General features: G+C 40.8%; 1 protein-coding gene across 1 annotated transcript; it reads left to right on the top strand.

Moving 5' to 3' along the window:
- The first annotated feature begins 2,033 nt into the window (after window positions 1-2,033).
- Window positions 2,034-13,336, top strand: itgb3a (integrin beta 3a). The gene is made up of 15 exons (XM_062438100.1): window positions 2,034-2,166; window positions 3,400-3,485; window positions 3,800-4,004; window positions 4,465-4,717; window positions 4,864-5,026; window positions 5,143-5,304; window positions 5,418-5,513; window positions 5,608-5,697; window positions 5,789-5,923; window positions 6,504-6,933; window positions 10,541-10,760; window positions 11,475-11,575; window positions 11,812-11,928; window positions 12,352-12,518; window positions 12,712-13,336. Exons 1-15 carry the CDS (start codon window positions 2,100-2,102, stop codon window positions 12,775-12,777), a joined length of 2,358 nt encoding a protein of 785 aa, XP_062294084.1. The 5' UTR covers window positions 2,034-2,099; the 3' UTR covers window positions 12,778-13,336.
- Window positions 13,337-13,538: the final 202 nt, after the last annotated feature.

Here is a 13,538-nt window from a genome sequence, read left to right as displayed (position 1 = left end):
TCTTCCTGCTGTCCCCCCTTCCTCTCGTCATGTTCAGTCTTAATTGGCTGCCATCTGACCCAGTCTCTGGCTTTTTACCCAGGACAACTGGTGCTATGCTCTTCCCAAAATGCCATTTATGTGTGGGGGTGGTCACCACAGAAGGCTTTGGAGCTAATAGATCCAAATCAGTCAATATTGGAGAGGGGTTTCATTGCCCAAAGTGTATAAGGCCTACCTGCACTATCCACCCACACTGAGAACTTAATGCCAGCAGAACAGTTGACCGTTATAGCTTTTCTACTTATTTCTCTATTTTCTGTCATTTCTTCTAGCAGCAATTCTTGGACACGGGTGGCAGTAACTTAGCAACCAGCTAGAGTATAAGAGCAGGGTACAGGGATAAAGATTCAATAAATGGACAAGTGCAGAGATAAGAAGCATTGTCAGCTTCTACAAGCCCCACCGGACACACACACACACACACACGCACGCATGCACACACGCACGCACGCACGCACGCATGCACACACACATGCACACACACGCACACACATACACACACACACACACACATAGACACACCACCGCCACCACCCACTTCCCAAAGTTCATTTCTGTAGTTCAATCTGTGCTTTTATCCCATTTTCTGCCTCATTTTCTTTTTTTTCTTCTTGTGTTACAAGCTGGCATATTTCTAAATTCTATATCATTCACTGAAATGGGAAGAAGAAAAAATGCACTAAATGCATTTTATACAGATATTGCTTGTGGCAAGGTCAGTCCTTTTAGACCCTGGAAAATCAAGAAATGACTGACTGCTATCACTTATTCAATATCGCCTATATTTTGGTAGCTATGTATTATTTTTTCCCACTAGGGGTCCTTCTATCACAACCCCACAACTTAGTGTTGGGCACTTAAAGTCATTTTGGTGACTCATTCACTTTGAGCCCATAATTTTAAATGGATATGCAAGGTTTGGCAGGTTTTCCAGTTGTGCCTATACTGTTTCAAAACACATTGTGTGGAGCTTATGTATTAACAATTATATGCTGTGATCTTCTCGGTCCAGTGGAAAGTTCCATGCAAATTAGTTTTGAACTTCATGTAGAACTGCTTCCTTGTGGTGACATGTCTCTGTATAATAGTATCACTACGGAAGCAAACAAGGCTGCTCATTTCCTATTTAATATCAATTCCACATTGAGTCAAGTTCAAATAACTTATTGATTAATGTATTGATTTACTATGTTCTTTTTTACATGGGTGTTCAAAAGTTTTAGTTTAATTGCATTCCCTTATATAATAGGTAATAAACTCAGTTGCAGATAAATGCAAAAGTGTACTGTCAAGTTTTTGTAAGGTTAATAAGTTAATTAAATTTGATATATATATATTTACAGTGTTTACACAGTTAAATATTTACATACATATCATTATTTAACATTTTAAACATATTTACATCTGCATCTTTCCTCTGAATTTATCTCTGTGGATTTCCTCACATTTATCTCAGAGTAAATATTGTTGTTAAGCTCATGAAGAGTGAAGATAAGTAAAGTGCTGTCCATAAATAGTTATCCATCTTTATTCTGGCTATTTCTTCTCACAAATACTGAATCAAGCACCACACGTCCTCGTCATGTTAGATTATTATAAGGTTCTTATTAAGAGGATCATACTGATATGTTTCTAGATTTAAAGTGGCTCGTTTAAAATGTTTGCTTGTGTTTGGTATTTGCAAGCTTTGGGAGTTAGGAATAAACTTTTTTTTAAAGTCTGCTGAGACTTTTCCTGTGTGAAAATATAAATAAAACAATACCGGCTGTATAAATAGTCTCTGCCACTCTGTCTTTTCAGTCATATAATTAGGCTTTTTACTATTAGTAATAATGGCTGTTTTTGTTGTTGCAGTCTCCTGTCAGAAGGGCTTACTCAGAAAGCCATATATGTAGCTTTTCCCCCCATTGCGTGAAATGGATGAAGAGTCTGATGAATGAGGCAAAGCTGTATGACCCAACATGCGTTTAGTCAAGTCAAGAATGAGGAAAGGCGTTTAAGCTCAAGTGAACAAGCCTAGAGGCAGAAGTCGACTCCGGCTCCGTTACACCGCAGCCATGGGAACTTTTTTACACCGTCTAATGACACTGTCCTTCCTTTTGTCCTCGGCACCAAACGTTTACGGTAAGATGTCTTTTTTTCCCTTTAAAGTTTAAAGTTTAAAATTCGTGTAGCCTGTTTTATTAACTTTCACCTGCCTTGTCGACCTGGTGGTGTTCCCGCCCGACTTAAAGGGCATCTACTCTGAGTATTTACAATAAAGGTGCTGCTGATCAGAGTTGTTCCAAGATAATTATGTTTAACTTAACACAGAGTAATCGACTGTCGGTTCAGTTGAATTGAGCGATACAGTTGGTTGTAATTGCGCTGCTGCTGCTCCGTTGGAGCTTTCGCCAGCTTTCCTTATAAGGGAGTGAAAAATACTTGGGATGGGTTTCCTTAGTGAGAAAACCAGGGGTCCCCCAGGGCTCCACAGCCACATCAGGCATATTATCAGGAAATGTCAGATCATGTAACCTATGAAAAGTGAGCTTTTACTGCATTTTCCCCTAGTTAACTCCTAATTAAAACAAATAAACCACTATAACAGACTTTTCTATAAAGTCCAACTGAGCAGATCTTATTTGAAATATAGACCAAAGCCAATTTTAAGTAAGTTCAACTGCTGTAAAGGTGATTTCAGTTCATCAAAATAAATCAGCTGTGTGTATTTACTTCCAGGACCTTTGACTCTGCCACTTGTTTTGGGAGCTGATATGATTTCAAAGTTAATAATTAAGAGTTAAATTAACTGTTTAACTTTTTGTATGTTTTCTCAGATTGTTTCTCAGATTGTACTGTAAGAGGTCAGTTGAATAATAGTGAGCTCCTGTGATAAACTTTATCCGGCCACACCCATAGAGGCCACACTATAGATAACACACACAGACACAATAGAGTTTATTATTTATTGTTTGGCTTGTATTGGTTGGAAAGTGTGTTGTAGTTTGCTAACATGGTCAAATAAATTAATAATAATTTTTAAAAAAGGTCTCTCAGAAAATGTAATGAGGATTTGAATCATTAAAGTAATGCGTAAACTGCACTTAAATGTTTACGCATTTACGGCACTCTTCAGAAAGACTTAATCAGATGGCTGGTATCTGCGTTTGCAGCTGAATAGAGTGGCATGAAACCACCAGTTCAATTCTGAAGGAAACAAGATTAAATGTGGTGCATGCAACATACCGAAATGACGGCAGGAAATAACAATAATAAGTACAACCTAATTCTAATGAAATGTTTCACATGGGAAGGAAGTTTCATGGTTCTACTGTCTTTTTTTATTTAATCTTTGCATTTGTATGATTCTCACAGGTTCCAACATCTGCACATCTCGAGGAGTCACCACTTGTCAACAGTGTTTGGCAGTTCACCCCAGCTGTGCATGGTGCTCTCAGGAGGTAAAACCCAAAACCGTAAAGACAGATTATATACGTACTGTGTCTATGATCCTCCCATTCAGTGCTCAGTCATGTCAGAACAGAAACCCCATTTCGCAACAGCATTCTTCTACCTGACATCCTCTGCTTGTTCACACTGACTCTTCAACATGCTTACACACTGTAACCTCTGCAGACTACATTAAAAATAAGCCTTGGGGTTCCTGTTCTTAGGAGAGACTTGAGCCTGCTATCAGGTGACTAAATTAGTAGCATCTCATGAATGCAAACTTAAATTGTTTGAGTGCTTAACATAATTTATGGGGTTGTTTCAGGAATTTGGGAAAGGAGGGTCCGGTGCGTCTCGCTGCGACTTGAAAGAGAATCTGCTGAATGGAGGGTGCAGTAATGCAGCTCTTGAATTTCCCTCCAGCAGCATGACTGTTGAGAACGATGCACCCCTCAGTGACAAGGCCTCAGGGACCACTAACAGTGTGACTCAGATAAAGCCTCAGAAGCTTCGTATGGTGCTAAGACCAGGTACACAACCAGACATCACTTATGACAGCAGTTCTCAACCTGGGGTCCAGAAAGAATGTATAATAACGACTAATGTGTTCATAGGTTTCACACTCTTCAGTGTTTATCTGCCAGAACAGTATAGACAGTTATGGAATATCCAAATCTTATCAAATATGGGTCTGTTGTTTGATGTGTATCAGTTTTGGGGTCTATGAACCATTGCCTTATAAGACCAGACACTAAAAACCTTAGAAGTACAGATACATGCACCCTCAAGAGACCAGTTACCACAGACCATTGCTACTGTTTAGCATGGCTCACCTGAGTTGGTTTTGCAACAGACGGATTTCTATATTGTTCAATATTTCTTAATTTCATCTGAGAGAGTTTAAAGGTTGAGGGAAAGCAGTTGGTCTCATTTAATTTGCCACTGCTAACAGTCCTCTTATTTGTCCTCTTCCACTCATTCCCCTCTCAGGCGATTCCAAGCGTTTCACTGTGTCAGTCAAACAGGTGGAGGATTACCCAGTGGACCTATACTATCTGATGGATCTTTCATATTCAATGAAGGATGACTTGGCTCGCCTTCGCACCTTGGGCGATGAGTTGGCCGAGGCCATGGGCCGGACAACAAGCAACTTGCGCATGGGTTTTGGAGCCTTTGTGGACAAGACAACGTCCCCTTACATGTACACCTTTCCTCCAGAGGCAGTCACAAACCCTTGCTATGGGTAGGTGGGGAGGTTGTTGTCGTTGTTAGATCTGAAGAGAAGATTTTCTAATATTCGAAAGTCTGTCCAGTTATGTTTAACAACCGAATTGATTGTTCACATTGACTTATTTTGCCATTCCCCCTTCACCCATTCAATAAACACAGGATTCATCTGCAATGCCAGGCTCAATTTGGATTCAAGCACGTGCTGTCGCTGACTGAGAAGGTGGAACGCTTCACTGAGGAGGTGAAGAAACAGCAGGTGTCTAGAAATAGAGATGCTCCTGAGGGTGGATTTGATGCTGTCATGCAAGCAGTGGTGTGCAAGGTATATATAAAAAAAACACATTCAAAGATACACATGCTCACAATATGCATATGGAAATATGAATTGTATGTGTACGTACATGTTAGTCTTTCATTTACTTGTCCATCAACATATAGGACAGGATCGGCTGGCGTCCAGATGCCTCGCACCTTCTGGTTTTTACCACTGATGCCAAAACTCACATCGCTCTGGATGGACGTATAGCTGGAATTGTCCAGCCCAATGATGGACTGTGTCACCTTGATAATGAGAATGTTTACAACAAATCTACTGTACTGGTAAAGGAAGGAATTCAAATACATCATTATGTCATCTTGGTTTTTAATATTTTTTTGGAGTTGTCAGTCAGACTCTGCTTCTGTTGAACACAATTTGCATCCTGTACTTCCAGGACTATCCCTCCTTGGCGCTTATGACTGAGAAAATGTCTGAAAACAACATCAATTTAGTTTTTGCCGTGACCAGCTACGTAGTGCCGCTCTACAAGGTAAACAAACTGCTAAAGCCACTCACTACATGAGGTTATTGGTATGAAAAAACACCCCAAAAAAATCATCTTCCTGCCATGTCTCGCTTCCCAGGAGTACAGTAAACTCATTCCAGGCACAACTGTGGGAACGCTGTCTGATGATTCTGGGAACGTTATTCAACTCATTGAAGAGGCTTATGCTGTAAGAAATTCCTGAGCTTTGGACAATAAATGGAGCATGCTAATTGATGTTGTTTCAGTAAATGTGTAATTAATAACTTTATTGTGAGCAGAAAATTCGATCTAAAGTGGAGCTGGAGCAGATTGGAGTCCCAGAAGAGTTAAATCTCTCCTACAATGCCAGTTGCCTGAATGGAGAGGTCATCCCTGGACTTAGGTCTTGCTCTGGCCTTAAGATCGGAGACACGGTATGTAGAGATGTGTTATAAAAATTGGATAATGGTGAATTCCAGATGTCTTGAGTTCATGTAATGTGTGAGGGTGCTTCTATTTGTGACATGACTGTTTGATACTTCCTGTTTCAACAAGTTGCTGAGGCTGGCAGAAAGAGATTTCAACTCTATATGTATCGTAGGGTTAGAGACGGGTCAACGAGTGGAACTTCTGCATGTTTACTCAAAAAGGGAACTGAAGAACCGTTATGATGCTATCTATGGAATAAGACTGCTAAGGTGTTGAGTAACTGTTTTGACTATCTATGGAATAGACCTGCCTGCTATGGGAGGGGGCTGAACAACGCAAGTAAAGAACAGTATAAAACCTTTCTGACAACGCTCCTCTGAGAGCCTTTTCGCCTGTAACCGTTGTTGTTGCATTTGTAAAACGCTCCGCTTGTACAAGCTAATAAATTCAACTTATGTTCTACTATTCTGAATCCAGTCTCCTTCCTTGAGAGTGATATAGAAATTCTCATAACAAGATGTTGATATGTTCCACATCTGGTATTTACATACACAGACTATCACAGAAACATTTCTTCTTCTTCAGGTCTCTTTTAGCGTGGATGCAGAGTTGCGTAGCTGCCCCAAGGAGAAGAGCCACACATTTACCATCAAACCTCTAGGCTTTAAGGATTCCCTGGAGGTCACAGTGGATTATGCTTGTAGTTGCAGCTGTGAGGAAACGACCGAAGCCAACAGCCCCCACTGTAGCAACGGCAACGGGACCTACGAGTGTGGCGTGTGTCAGTGTCACCCGGGTCGCCTTGGCCCACACTGCGAGTGCTCAGTGGAGGACTACAGTCCCTCCGATGATGCCAACTGCATCGAAAAGCCGGGGGGCCCTATCTGCAGTGGGAGAGGAGACTGTTTGTGCGGACAGTGCTCCTGCCATGCAAATGAGTTCGGTCAGGTGTGGGGCAAATACTGCCAGTGTGACGATTTCAACTGCCTACGCTTCAAAGGGGCACTGTGCTCTGGTGAGTAGATACACTTATTATCGCCATGTTTCTTTGCAGTCTCAATGTCCGAGTTTCACCAACACTTCGAACAAAAGCAACCCATTTACACTCTAACTTATGTGACCAGAGTTTGAGATTTCCACTGTCATCGTAAAACAGTGCAGGTGAATCGAATTCTTCTTGTCTTGCTTAAATAATTTAAAATTTTGTTCTGTTTTGGTTATGCCCATTAATCGACAGACTACCCAGTGAAGAGTTTCAATTTGATCTACTCTTAAATCTCATATGCAATTACTATGGGCAACATTTACCTCCACTGAATAAAGAAGCATGAGATTGGTCACTGGACAACAGATATCTCAAAACCTGGGCATATAAAACCAAAACTATCTGATTTACAACAAATTGGCAAATTACAAAAAAGAGGGTTTTTTGGACTTGGGTTAACCAAACGTTTACTTTATATCAATGTTAGCAGGAAAGATGAGCTTCCCTTCCCTTCCTTTTCCTTGCTCTGAGGGCACAGCTTATCAAGCTTAACAGCTGCCTGTTTCCACTCAATTGCAGTCTGTAAACTGACCTGTGTTGGTTTACATAGTTTTCTGTTTCACAATATGTCCAAAAACTAGAGTGCCATTCTTTGTAGAAGTCCATGCTTGCTTCTAAAGAACATGTAAACAATGGCATCATTTAGTAGCTACACATAAACAGCAAAGCTTACTAATGGTCAATTCACGGTCAGCCTTGTAAACTTGGTGAGCATTCCCTATTAAAGACTTGTCGGAGAACACACGTTGTTGGGTGTTCTTCCCACTCTAAGCAGTGCGGCCTGGTGTGTTATCACTCCCTAATACAAGTCTGCACAGCTCATTGCACAGTTACTCAATCATGGTGATAAAATTTTAATGGGCTTTGTCATTGGATAATTTAATGTAAAAGCAGTTCAGGCCTGTGATCGTAAGGAGGCTGGGCGAGCAAAAGCAAGAGAGAAAAACTGCTCTTTTATCTTTCACTTGCATTAAGCAGAGCAAACTTTAACATTGCATACTAACTGATTCAATATCGAGTTAAGGGAGTCTCACGTTTAACATTTTATGCTTATAGTGATGTCACCAGGGTTACCTTGTTTTTGACTTGGGCTTTGTACACAAAGGCTGTATTATAAACTGGGCAAATTGAGCTTGAAAGATATGGGTAGCACCCTACCTGTTTGATAATATAATAATAGATCACATGTAAAAAGATATTTTTTCACAGTAATAGAATTTTCCACCAGATGAACTGAACTAAAATAGTCTATATTTGGACACTAAAGTCTTATTCATCACAGCATCATGCTAGAAGTTTCAGTTTAAACGAGTATCTCTGGGTTATTTTCACAATCCAAAGCTAAACTAAACCTGAAGCACACACTGTGGGCCCCTTGTGGGAGTAGCATGACCTAAGGAGAAGATGGAGGGGTCATGTGTGTGTTGGCAAGCTGAAATTATCCAAGAATATGACATGCTTATGTCAACAAGGAGGAGTCTTTCTCAAAGGAGGTTGGTTGTTTTGCTGAGAGATAGGCATTAAGCCATTTAGTGATGACACTCAGGGCTTCAGCACACACACTCACCTTGGCCACACATGTACACACACGCACACACACACACACACACACACACACACACACACACACACACACACACACACACACACATACACACACACGCACACACACACACACACACAAGGCTAGAACTGGTGTAAAATAGTCCAGAGAGCTCAATTTGGGACCACTAAGTCGCTGTGCCTCAGTACAGTCATGACGTGCTGTCTCTAAAAAACGAGCATCCCTCAGCCCCAGCTCAATTGGAGCTACTGCGACCCGGGGCTCCATAAAGCTCCACCTCTGAGATATTCCCTGTTGCTGTGTATTTCTTCCTCTGCTGAGGGGCTGTGGGACCGGTGCAGGGCCAAGGAGCAGGAGTCAGCAAGCACAGCCCCAGGGCCCATAAATATGAGGGAACAGGAAAGTTTGCACTCCTCTGCTGGCAATTTGCCCGACCTCCTCTCTCTACAGCATGTCTCCTCTCCCATTTGCTTGATCCTCTTCCTTCTCCTTGTTTAACTGTGTCTGTTTTACTGTTCTGTGTTTATCCCCGTTTTGTGCTTTTATCAAGCCCCCACCCACCGCCCCTCGTGTAAACCATCCCTAAAGCCCCTGCATGTGATTAATGGGCAGGGTTACGGTGCAGCCTCACAGAGAGACTGGGATGATGTAAACCCTAAAACTCCCTTTTATGTGTGTGAATCAACTCAACAACTAATAAGGAAAGAACAAGGCAACTCATTCCTGTCAAGTTTATGTGCTTTACACTGCAAAAAATATCAGTTGAAATCAACAACCCCAGATTGTTCTTGTTTTAAATGTTCCTCACGTCTTAGCTGTTATGTTGTCTGAGTAAGAATGATTACTCAGCGCTAGTATGAGCGACACAGTTAACAATTAACTAATGACAGCAGTGGCATGTCTGATCCCATTCCTGGTATAAGCACAATCGGAAAGAACAGGGTGACGACTGGGATATTTCCTGGAGTTTACAACACCAGATGATTTGTTTTTGGCTCTGGAATTGGAGACCATTGGGCCTCGTGTGATACTTCACCAGTAACCCTCCCTGTCTGACCCAGCTGAGCTGTGACTCACTCACTTTGGTCTTAGTCATCTATTGCCAAATCCTGTTTGGTTTCCTGCTAAGATCTCTGTTGTCCCTCGGTCTCTGGCTTTGTTTAAGGTGGCCCAGTGTGCTGATATGAGGTGTCTCTGTAATCCAGGGAGAGAAGCTTGCCACCACATTCTGTCAGCACGTGGTTGCATCATTTTAACACTGTTGATCGACGGACCTGGCGACTGCGCTCTTTTCACTTGGGTAGAGTCTCAGGAAGTCTTTGTTACTGTGTGTGTATGAGCCTGCCCGTGAGGAGAGAGGGAATCATTACTAGTGCTTTCACAATAGCACATTTCCTGCCTTTGTCAAGACTGAGATTATTATGTTAGATAATGCCCGTTGCCAAGGGGGAAATTGCTCTGAAAAACAATACATTATTTAATTTGATCCCTTTGCATTACTACCTGAAAGTCAAATAATGTAAGGCCACTGCTTTCAGATAGAAAAAAAAAAGCAAAGCAGTGTCTTTGGTTTTGAATGAGCCCGTTAATCAGTTAAGTTGACCAAAAAATGACAAATGAGCAACATTGTCATTACAGATAAGTACACAAAAAAACACCTTAGTGACACATTATACATAACACTAATTACATAGTTGTGCATGCCACAAACCCATCCACAGGTACTATTGCCTAAGCATTCATACTTTATCTTTAAAACACACAGGTTATTAGGAAAAACACGACGACCCACAGACACAAACACACACTAATTTTTCATGATTCATTTTGGTAAATGTGTCATTTGTATTTTGTAATCTGGTTTCCTGTCCCCACCCAGATTTTTTTTTAGACACTAAATAACATATTTGAATCAAAATGTTTTAAGATGAAATGTATTTAGAATTGACAAGGGTATTTTTTTAATGACTTTGACAAGATTAACCTCCTCATACTTTTTTATGATTCTTTCAGATCATGGGAAGTGTGACTGTGGGCGCTGCCAGTGTGATTCTGGCTGGGAAGGGGAAAACTGTAACTGCACCACACGCAAAGACACCTGCCAGTCAGCCTTCGGCATATGCAGCGGCCGGGGTAACTGCGAGTGTGGGGAGTGTCAGTGTACTCAGCCCGGTGCCTACGGAGCCACCTGTGAAAAATGCCCCACCTGTCCCGATTCCTGCGTTATAAAAGAGTAATTCCATCACACAAGTGTTTGAACTGAGAGGAGAAATAAATGGGGGTGGACAAAATAACAGAAAAACTACATGAAAATGTAACTGATTTAACACAGATGATTACACAGAAAGTAAATTAAGTACACAAGTAAATCTATGCCAATTAGCAAGTGTTATCCATTATCACTTTTACCACAGGTTTCACAGTAATTCAAATTGGCTGGATTGTTGTCAATTTTTTTTAGAGGCATTGGTCACAAAAACTTGGACGTCTTACTTGTGTGGCTAGATGCTGAAATGTTCATATTTTAGACATTAAAAACTTGTCATGTCCTGGACTGACTGATTTACAGATTCACAGATCACCTCGCCAACTATCACTAATTAACTCACTTTGCCATCCTCAGGCTCAGCTACTAAATCTACAGCAAAGAATGTGAATCCAACTTACTGGTTGCTCTCTGCAGTGCAAACTTTGCTCCATTGAGATATACTCACATTCCAAGATCACAACAAAGTGCTCCCACACAAATGTTTAAAAAAAATCTCAAGTGCACCCTCATGAACTGCAGAATAAGCACTTTACTGCTTCATCATGATATAGATTAAGGTGTTTCTGTTCTTTTGTCCAGCCCTTGCATATCAAATTGAACCAAACCCTGCCATTGAAGAGTATCAGTGGTGTATACACTGTGTGCTGTGCAAAGGTAATCATAGGACTCTGCTTGCAGGGCGTGTGTCGAGTGTCAACACTTCAAGAGAGGACAGTACATCAAGGAGAACAGCTGCAGTAGAATCTGCAAAAATGAAATTAAAGTGGTGGAAGAACTAGGTGAGAACTTAACCATAGGCTATGATCCTGATCTATTGTGGTCACTTTTAGTCTTGCTGCTGATTATATGAGCTTAGTGCTCTTAATAACAGTTGGAGCTTTGATACATGCATTGCAGCCAAAGAATATTATATGCTGATGAATATTATATGCTTTGTAAAGATTAATTACACTTTAAAATAATTTAATCACCCTGTTCCTTCTTCTTCTTCTACTTCTTCTTCTTCTTACCACAGGTCTCCTTAAAAATGCAATGAACTGCTCCTACAAAGATGACAACGACTGCCTGGTGCACTTCCAGTATTATGAAGATGAAAACGGCAAATCCATACTCTTTGTGTTAAAAGAACCAGGTACTGTGAGAGTGTATGTGCACATATAAGACATTTAAGGTGTCACATTACTGAGTATTATAATTTAGGTACACTATTAGGACAGAGTGGCGTGTTCTTGATTGCCGTTTCAGTCTGTGTCTGGCACTCTACAGCAGAAGAGGAACACTGTGTCCATGTGCGCGGACACATCATCAGCCAGTTAACCACAGTAACACTCTGCCACATACCACAGAAACCCAGATATGTACTGTAGTAATGATGCACCAAATTATTGTATGCAGTGTCTTCTTCTTGACTGCAGCACAAGTAGTTGTTTAACTTCATGAGTGTGCTCCACTGCTTAACAAACACCATGAAAACTGACTGATGGAAATGAGCTCTTTTTCTCTGTCTCTGTGCCCTGCGCTCCACCCTTTCCTTTCTCTGTCTGTCGTTTCTCAGACTGTCCTGAGGGTCCTGACATCTTGGTGGCGGTCCTGGCGGGGATTGGAGCCATTCTGCTACTGGGCCTGGTTGGACTGCTCATCTGGAAACTGCTGGTCACCATCCACGACCGCAGAGAGTTTGCCAGGTTTGAGGAGGAGAGAGCCAAAGCCAAATGGGATACGGTGAGAAATAATATTAATACAATCACTGAAAGCGTACACTTACAGCTTCTCATTCAGGGATAAATGGAATACTGCAAAATACAGTAATAGGATATGGCTGCCCTCTAAAGGTGAAAGCCTATACTGTACTTTTAAAAAGTTGAATATCAGTCGGAGATTGATTTTAACAACAGTACCTAATTTTCATTCCCAGGCTAACAATCCCCTCTATAAAGGAGCCACCTCTACCTTCACCAACGTAGCGTACCGAGGTAACTAAAGACTGAACACGATGAGAAAAACTCAGGGGTCAAACGACAGAAAAGGAATGTAGCAACATGGAAATGAGTGGGAAGAAGATCCTTTACACTGTCACGTGGCCGGCTACTGTAGCTGAATAGTAGTTATTGCTATCAACAACATGATGTAAGATTTTGTACATATTGTTAACTAAAACTGCTCATGTGAGTCACAGACGGTTGCCCCCTTTCAGGCTTTCAGCTAAATTCTTATTTTACTTTCTGTCACGTCTGCAGCGTCCTCTATTTCAATCAAATAGCAGTTAATAGCAATTAATAAAAAAAACTAAACTGTAATTTACAATAAGGGAAGTTGCTGCTGTTTGAAAGCCTGGGACTTTTGTTCTCTATTTGGGAAGCTGTTTTATCACTTTGATATTTGTTGTTTAGGATTCTTTTTTATGTTAATTTTATATTTTGTGTGCTCACATTTTAAAATAATCAAGACCTCATAGTAATAATTCATTAGTATACATTTTTTTTGAATGAACTGACCTTTTGAAGCATCCTCAATGTCTACCACCATATTATATTTATTATTTAAATCCGTTTTAAGAGTGCTATCTCTTTTAAAGTTCCCTTTTCACTTAATTGAAAAGATGAATCACATCAAAAAATGAGCTGTATACCTAAAATGTGTATAATAGGATTTTAATACATTGAAAGGAGCTTGAAAAGGAGTCATGTACAAGACCAATTCCCTTTTTTGTTGGGCAAAAGAACATTTATAATAATAATTTTG

This window comes from Scomber scombrus, chromosome 18 (assembly GCF_963691925.1).
Source record: "Scomber scombrus chromosome 18, fScoSco1.1, whole genome shotgun sequence".
Taxonomy (NCBI): domain Eukaryota; kingdom Metazoa; phylum Chordata; class Actinopteri; order Scombriformes; family Scombridae; genus Scomber; species Scomber scombrus.
This window is presented reverse-complemented; position numbering and strand designations above follow the sequence as displayed.